Raw genomic sequence first — 8,990 nt, forward strand, 5'->3', positions numbered from 1 at the left:
AGATGGGTGAGTCAGGAGGCAGGCTCCCTCCTCTACTTCTAGGACTCAGACATTGCATATGCCTCATTTTAAAAACTCAGGCACAGTTTTGAGAGCAAGGCCAGACCTTGGGACCTCTCCCCTGTGAGTTTCCTCACCCACTAGATCTAATTTCTTATTTCTTAGCATCCCTCTGCTCTGTTGCCCAGCTCCAGTGTGAAGGGTGCAAAGGAGTCCTCATCTGGATAAGCTACCCTGTGCTGGTTATGGCATTTCTCAAGGGATATGAGAATGAGTTCAAAATCCCAAACAAATGGAACTGGATCCTAATCTCCCAAAACTAATTCTATGGCCGGACTACTTAATAGAAGACAACATGTACACTTGCATTTTGAAGAAACATGATCCTCCTGGAAAGATGTGGCTAAGACACAATTTTTGAGGCAGATATTTGAGGACCTGGGCCTCATCTAACACAGCTTCTGGCTGCTTAGAGGTTTACACAGGAGTTTGGCACTAAAGGCTCAAGCCAGAGCAGGCAACGCAGTTAACACAGAGCCTAACAGTCTGTGGCTGGTAAAGGGACTCATAGAGTGATTTCAGGAGCCTCTGAGCAGGGAGAGGGATTGTGATTTTGGACTCAAAACCTACCTAAATCTTGTCTAAATATCTGCTTTAGATAATAAGTTGTTCCCTATGAAGCATGTTTTCCAGTCCTTTATATACCTCACAACTTTATCTGGAGCTCTCTACAGTTCCTGAATATCCCTCAGGAACTGTAGACACCAAAACCAGATGCACTACTCCAAACAGCTGTCACACCAGTGTCAAACAGAGCTAACACAGGAACAGCACTACTTCCAATTCTTCAGTTGCACAGCTCTACCAAAACAATGGTGAAAATCCATCCTCAGAGCTGCCACCCAAGGACCTTCCAGCACTACAACCAGGGTCAAAGGAAATGAATCCCACCCCAGACATATGCATAGAGGGAAAAAAAAAAAAAAAAGGCACTTACCCACTGGTTCCAGGTCTCTGAGTCTGAGAGAAGCGCCAGTCTGTGTTAGGCTGAGCTTGCTGCAAAGAAAACAGAAAACTTTTAATGCCTCTATTCTTCTGTCGGAAATCAAAGCAAATGGATCCTGGATTATTTCACTCTGGAATATCACAGTATTCTTTCCAAGGAAAGCATATCAATTAGAATCAAAAAAAAAAAAAAAAAAAAAGAGAGAGAGCGAAAGAGGGCGAGAAAGAAAAGAACATTAAACCCACTCTTCTCTCCTGACCATCTTTGAAGCAGCGTGAATGCTAAAAAGCATGACAAAAACTATTCAGAGAATAATCTTCCAAAGAAGCTCAGGAAATCGGGCTGTGAAAGAAATGAAGCATGAAGCAAACTGATAAGGGCATTAATTTTAGCAGGAGAAACGGTACCAAAGTAACAAGCTTGGGGGAGCATAACGGGAATGGTGGTGGCAAACTGAGGAGTTAATTGATTAAAAGGGGAATTAATTGATACTGGGAAAGATCTTTTTAATGCCAGAGGGTGAAATGATAACAGACCTTCCTAATCTGTCCTTCTTCTGTCCTTAAAAAGGCTTGCCTGAGATCTTGATTTCACACATTATGTTTGAATGACTTTTCCTAGATGCTGTGGCCTTGGAGCACTGCAATATTTTTCTGTCCACACAGAAAAGAATGAACTTCCGACAACAACAACAGCAAAAAAAAGCATTATTTGTTCAGGGGACACAATAATCATCAGACACAGCAACATACTTTGTAACTTCATTAGTAGGCCTTGTATTCCTTTTTATCCATGTTATTTTACCACCAGACAATGGGCATTTTGTAAATAAGGAAGGACACGAAACAGGACTCTGTATTACTCGTTTGAATCATGCCTTTGTGAAGAGCACTAAATAGCAGAACTGTTTTCTGTCTGAATGACGCATACTTCCTAAAATCGTAATCTTCTTAATTAACTCCAGAGTGATAACATGCTACCTGGAAAGGATAACATTTCTCTCAGCTACCTCAGGAACGGGCAGTTCACAGTCCATACAGTGTAACAGAAATTTTATAGGATTATTCTGCCTGCACATGCAATTACTAAGGAAAATTGAAGACGGATACAGCTGACCTAGATTTTTATTTGGTAGAAGTGATTTTGCTAATTTCCCCACAGCTTTGATGATTCTGGTAAAGGAATACATTAGAATAAATTACTGACTTCCCTAAAATAGAGGCCCCACTGTTATCCGTGCTGCATGCAAATTAAGTTGTTTAAACACTTGTCCTCTAGATTTCAGATATGCACATTTTCTGCACACACTGACACACAATCCCCCAATCAATAAGATCTTCCCAATCTATTTTTAGAATTCCTATTATAATTACTACTTTCAAATTTAGGGCAGGCATTTACGGACACAAAATGTCTTTACAGATATATACCAAAGTTATAAAAGGTACAGCTAAATGCAGTCACCTAAATCCATATTTAAACATACAAATTAAAGTGTCTCAGATTTTGGAGCACGCTGCTGCCTAGGTCTCTCCAAGTTTGAGGGCATATAAGGTCATCAGGACCTCAGAGAAAAACGTCACTACTTCAAAGCCCCTTGCCTTAATCTGCCACGCTTGATAGTGATCCCTTGCCCAGGCACAATCAGCAGTTAACATTTCAGAGTCAAAAAAGAGGAAATTTCTACAACACACCTCCTAAAACAGAGCAAGACACTGAGAAACTTTGCTTTATGGTAACTTCCTCCTGTGTGTAGTTTCATAGGACATGCAGAATAAAAAAGTTAAATACCAAAAAAAAAAATCATCATACTGACCATGCCAAGAATCTCTTTAAAAATAAACGAGTACCAAGAAGGCCAGAAGAAAGTTCTCCCGTTTTAACCCAGCTGCCACAAGCACGCAGCCTTTCAGTTTACAGTGACTTTCACCCCCGTGCCATCACACCACCACACAGAGCCAAATATTTCACTGGCCACCTCCTGGCCAGGTGAAGGTAACATACATTCCCCGAGGCCACCTTCTTTAGCTAAAGAACAGGCCTAGAACAGCAAAGTAACCTGGATAGTACAGATCATTGCCCACAGCAAGAAATCACCCATTTCTTACCCCATCACAGGGACTCGCTAAGGTGCTGGTCGCCTGTTCATAGGCAGCCATGCTTTCGGCGGTACTAGAATGGCTGAAAGGTTTTACAAAGAGGAAATCGCTTTGATCGGACATGGGAGAGAAGCAAGAGGTGTACTGCTGTGCCTGGGACGTCAGGCCCGCGCCTCCCACGTCCAGGTACTTGATGAAGCCGTCCGGCTTCAGCTGCCCGCGGAAATGGGAGGTGGGCTTGCGGCCTGTCCCTCGGCAGCAGCCCATGAGGGTCCAGCTGGAGCCAGAGCCAGCTCTGAGACACCTGGCACCCATGATGCCAAATGTCACACAAGACACTAAGGAAATAGACACAAGGGAGATGATCAGGTAAAGAGTTATGTTGGGATCCTTGGGAGAAGATTTGGGGAGGTCCATAGACTTGGCAAAATCCTGCATGTTCTCCTCCAGAGAGATGACTATTGCCACAGAGGCTGAGAGGGACGGTGTCCCATTGTCCCTCACTTCAACCACCAGCCTATAGGGAGCCTCTGACTCCCGGAGGGTCCGCACGACCCTTATCTCTCCGGAGCGGTGCTCTACGCGGAAAGGCAAAGTTTCAGCAGTTTCCTCCAGCTGGTAGGACAACCAGGCATTATGGCCACTATCAGCATCCACAGCTACAATTTTGCTAACCAAATAGCCAGGTTCTGCCGAGGCTGGGATGGCTTGGTGGAAGGCAGAGCCCTTGGGAACAGATGGGTAGACAATGGTGGGGGCATTGTCATTCTGGTCCATGACAAACACATGGACCACAGCAGTGCTGCTCAGAGCGGGAGACCCAGCATCCTTCACCTCCACAGGCACCTGGAACACCTTGTCCTGCTCGTAATCCAAAGCCTGGATGGTGTAGATGGTGCCATTATCCTGGTCTATTTGGAAATAAGTTGAGATAGGTAAATCTTGCATCCCATTGTCCAGCATGGAATAAGACAACTTGGCATTGCTTCCCTCATCAGGGTCAGATGCTGATACTGAAAAGACAAAGGTCCCAGGGAGAGAGTTTTCTTGAATGTGAGCTGTGTAGGAAGGGCTGGAGAAGTTTGGTGCATTATCATTCACATCAGCAATTTGGAGGAAAATTGTTTTTTGCGCAGACCTCTGTGGGGACCCTGAATCCGTAGCCCTTACAGTGATGTTGTATTCACTGGCCTTTTCCCGATCAAGGGGACCATCTGTGACCAGGGAGAAGTGCTCTTTGAAAGATGACACAAGTTTAAAGGGGAGGTCTTTCGCTATCTGCAGGCGGACCTGACCGTTGTCACCAGAATCGCTGTCTTTCACACCAATGAGGGCAATCACAGTTCCTGGGATTGCATCCTCCTGCACTGGGCTAGAGAGAGAGGTCAGCACAATCTCTGGACTGTTATCATTGATATCAATTAATTCCACTCGCAGGTGACAGTGTCCCTCCATGGCCGGCGATCCCTTGTCTCTGGCTCGAACTGCAATCTCATAAGCGCTGGATTCCTCATAGTCCAGTGGGGCTTTGGTTCTGATCTCCCCTGTCAGAGGATCTAAGTCAAACAACCTGGTGAACTTCCCAGGTGCATTATTGCTTGTTTTGAAAGAATACTCCACTTCTCCATTGGGGCCTTCATCCAAATCGGTAACATTCAGCTTGGTGACCAGAGTGCCCACTGGCACGTTCTCCTCCAGATGCACTTTGGATATGGGTGGGTCACATACAGGTGGGTTGTCATTTGCATCCAGGACATGGATGGTGATCTTGGCAGTGCCAGATTTCACTGGATTCCCTCCATCCAGTGCTGTCAGGGTTAAATGATGGACAGCCGCTTTCTCTCTATCCAGTGCTTTCTCGAGGACAATCTCAGGCATTTTAACACCATCTCCTCTCACGTTGATACTCAGGGCAAAATACGCACTGGGGCTGAGCTCATAGGTGGCAATAGAGTTAGAGCCCATATCTGGGTCTTCCGCTACCTCCAGGGGTAGCCGAGTCCCGGGGTTGGCTACTTCGGTAATCTCCAAAGCCACTTCCTGCTTGGGGAACTGCGGCGCGTTGTCGTTCACATCGAGGATGTCCACCTCGACCCGGTGGAGCTGGAGGGGATTCTCCATGACGAGCTGGAGGTGCAGGGAGCACGTGGGGCTCTGGCCGCACAGAGCCTCCCGGTCCAGCCTGCTGTCGAGGAGCAGCACCCCCGCCGCCAGGTCCACCTGGAAGTGCCGCTGCTCCCCCTCGCTCACCAGCCGCAGGTTGCGGGCTGCCAAGCTCCGCACCTCAACCCCCAGGTCCTTGGCCACGTCGCCCACGAAGGAGCCCGGCTCGCGGTCCTCGGGCACGGAGTAGCGGAGCTGGGCGCTGCTGGGGGGCGGCAGGGCGGAGAGGGCTCCGATCAGCAGCAGCAGCCGCTGCCATTGCAAACTCCGCTCCCCGTGCATGCCGCGCCGGCTGTGCGAGCGGAGCGGAAGCGGCTCCGAGCGGCTTCCCCCTGCTCCCCGCCCTCCTCTGCCCCGCTCCCGGTCCCGGTCCCGCTCCCGGTCCCGGGAGTCTCCGCCGCGCAGCCCCGCGCCGGAGCCTCCGCGCCCCGGGCAGGTCCCGCGGGCTGACCCGGGAGGAGCCGGGCAGGAAGGGAGCGGGGCTGGCGGCGGCGGGGGCGGGCACGGTCGCAGCCCCGCCGGCCGAGCGGCTCCCCGGCACACAGAGGCGCACAAAGTCGGCGAGGGCAGGGAACGAACCGAGTGACAGTTTTACGTCTCACAACAGCGGGGGAGCCCCTCCGCCTCCTCCTCCTTTTTCTCCTCCTCCTCCTCTCCCTCCTCCACCGCCTTCCCCAAAATACGCACGGCGTAGCCTCGCCCCCCACCCCCCCCCCAACTCCCCCGCCGCTGCCGCCGCCTCTCCGCCCCCGCAGCGCTGGGAGGACGTCGGGGTCTCCCCAGCACCGGGAACCCCCTCCCGGCCCCTGCGCTCCCACCCGCAACCGGGCAGGTGCTGGAGAGCGGGGGCTCCATCCCCAAACCCATCAAGGGAGAGAGACGGGGCGGGGGGGGGGAGAGGGAGGCGGATCCCGGATCGCGGCGGCGCCAAGTCCCTTAGGTGATGGGGACAGAGTCAGGCTGGGAGGCAGCGGCTGCCGGCTCCCAAGCTCACCTCGCTGCACAAGCTGGGATCCAGCAGGTTTGCACCGGCCGGACCCACGGAAGGTTTCACAAACATGAATTCGCTGATGTCTGAGACCGGCGAAAAGCAGGAGCGGTAGCGCGGGGCGGGGGGTGCCGTGGCCATCACCTGGACGCCCATCACCGTGTCCCCTTGCTTGGGCTGGTAACGCGAGTGCCCGAATATGGGGCCGGAGGGAGGGCGCAGCGTGTCCACGCTCTCCACACAGCAGCCCCGTGCAGGGGGCGTAGAACCCCGTCGGAGATACCGCACGACCAGTGCTGCCAGTCCCACCAGAGAGACAGTGGAGATGAGGACTAGAGAAACAATCAGATAAAGCGTAATTGTGGGTAAGCCTCCGCTGTCTGTGGCCTGAGCCTCAGAGCCCTGCAAGGCCTCTGGACCCTTCTCCTCCACCAGCACCACCAGCGTGACAGCAGTGGAGAGAGGAGGCTCTCCGCTGTCCCGGACCACCACAAGCAGTTCATGCGCTGAGGCATCATTTTCCTGCAGGGCCCGCATGATCCGGATCTCCCCAGAACGCAGGGCCACACTGAAGAGCCCGGGGTCCGTGGCTTCCACAAGGTGGTAAGAGAGCCAAGCATTGCGCCCCGAGTCAGCATCCATCGCCACCACTTTGGTGATGAGAGCAGGGGGGTAGGTGAAGGGTGAAATTCGGAACTGGGCCGCAGAGTCCTCCTCAATCCTAGGGAAATGCACCTTTGGAGCATTGTCATTCTGGTCCGCTATGAAGACGTGAACAAGCGTCCTGTTTCTGAGGGCTGGAGAACCACCATCAGAAACCTCCACATGGAACTGGAAATAGGTGGTTTGCTCATAGTCAAAGGGGAGTTTGGCTGAGACCCGTCCACTTGTGGGATGGATGGAGAGGTAGCGAGTTGGATCCAGACCTGGATCTGTCCCACCAACTCGCAGGATGGAGTAGGAAAGGCGTGAATTCTGCTCTGAGTCAGGGTCAACAGCAGAGACAATGATGAGCACGCTGCCCACTGGATTGTTTTCTGCCACCAACACTTCGTAGGATGCTTGCTCAAACTGCGGCGCGTTGTCATTGATATCAGCAAGGGCAATTGGCAAGATGGTTTGCTGGGAAAGTGGGGGGCTCCCCATATCCGAGGCAGAGATGGTGACATTGTAGAAGGCAACGTGTTCCCGATCCAAATAGGTTCTGGTTAGCAGTGAGTATTGGTGCTCAAAGTCTTTACGCAATTGGAAGGGAAGATCTGGAGACATGTGGCACTGAACCTTGCCCTGCTCCCCAGAGTCCTTGTCTCTGACATGTATCACAGCCACCACTGTGCCCGGCAGAGCATCTTCACTCAGGGAGCTGGAGAAGGAGGTAAGAATGACCTCAGGGGCATTGTCATTCACATCAACGATTTCCACAACCACGCTGCAGTGTTCCTCCATTGTGGGTGATCCCATGTCCTTGGCCTCCACCTCTATTTCATACACCGTTGCCTCCTCAAAGTCCAGCTTGCCCTGCACACGGATCTCCCCAGTTTGCTCATCAATAGCAAACATCTGGCGCAAGGCAGCTGAGTTGTGGCTGCTGAGGGAGTAACGGATGTCTCCATTGGGCCCTTCATCCACATCGGTGGCGTTTAACTTCACGACGAGAGTGCCCACTGGGGAGTTCTCCACCAAGCGGGCTCCGTATGATGGTTTGTCAAAGACTGGGTGGTTGTCATTGGCATCCAGGACCTGAATAGTGATGTGCATCTTGCTGGAGCGGGGGGGAGACCCCCCATCCTCAGCAGTCAGCACCAGGCGGTGGACAGCTCTTAGCTCCCGGTCCAGGGCCCTCTCCAGCACCAGCTCAGGGAACTTCCCGCCATCTGTCCGTGCCTTCACATTGAGGTTGAAGTTGTCGTTGGCACTCAGGTGGTAGGTCTGCAAGGTGTTGGTGCCCACATCAGAGTCCTGGGCAGGCTGGATGGGAAAGCGGGCACCCAGTGACGCCAGCTCGTAGATGCGCAAGGAGACCTCAGCACTCGGGAACTCGGGCGGGTTGTCATTGATATCCAGGATCTCCACCTCAATGCGGTAAAATTCCACAGGGTTCTCGATGGCAAGTTTCAAGTGGAGGAAGCAGCGGGGGTTCTGCCCGCAGAGCTGCTCCCGGTCTATGCGCTCGCTGACCATTATAACCCCAGTGTTCACATTGACAGAGAAGTACTGAGAATCCGAATCAGACAGTACCTGCAGGTTAGCTGCCGCCAGCTTTGCCACATCCGTGCCCAAGTCCTTAGCAATATTGCCCACGAAGGCGCCCCGGGTGAGCTCCTCCGGGATGGTGTAGCGGATCTGGGCAGAGGAGCTGTGCAAGAACAAACAGAAAGAGAAGACACGCGGCAGTCCCAGGGACCAGCCCGCCTTTCCTGCGCTCAGCATCCTTGCCAGGTCGGCAGCCGCAGCTCCGGAGCGATGCCCTCCGCCGAGGCCCCGCGGGGCCGAGCTCTGGGCCGGCGGCCGCCCGCGCTCCGGGGCCGCTGGTCAGCGCTGCCCTCTCCCATTCATTGTTTGGGGTGGATGCGGCTCCGACGGGGGGGCGCGCCGCGCTCCCCGCCAGCCTCCTCGCCATTGGCTCCGAGTGCCGCGGCGCTCGCCCAATCGCCGCCCTCCTTCCCGAGGACAGCAACACGGGCGCCAATCGCGGCGCGCGAGGCGCCGCCGCGGCGCGAAGCGGCGCCGCTTC

The 8,990-nt window shown here is 53.0% G+C and overlaps 1 protein-coding gene across 6 annotated transcripts in view; it reads right to left on the minus strand.

Annotated features, from left to right (window-relative positions):
* LOC104574978 (protocadherin gamma-B4-like) overlaps positions 1-8,990 on the minus strand; it is a 77,210-nt gene that overhangs the window by 19,709 nt on the left and 48,511 nt on the right. For 3 of the 6 annotated variants that reach the window (XM_088522674.1, XM_088522673.1, XM_088522676.1), the window contains exon 2: positions 998-1,056. In XM_088522674.1, coding sequence (XP_088378800.1) covers positions 998-1,056 — 59 coding nt within the window. Of the gene's footprint in view, positions 1-997; positions 1,057-3,114; positions 5,591-6,262; positions 8,488-8,990 lie in introns of those variants that run through there. The other 3 variants (XM_088522675.1, XM_088522672.1, XM_010222284.2) reach the window with 3 other exon arrangements.

The sequence above is a fragment of the Tinamus guttatus genome, unplaced genomic scaffold (assembly GCF_059628265.1).
Source record: "Tinamus guttatus ecotype Peru unplaced genomic scaffold, ASM5962826v1 Tinamus_guttatus_pri_ptg000155l, whole genome shotgun sequence".
Taxonomy (NCBI): Eukaryota; Metazoa; Chordata; class Aves; order Tinamiformes; family Tinamidae; genus Tinamus; species Tinamus guttatus.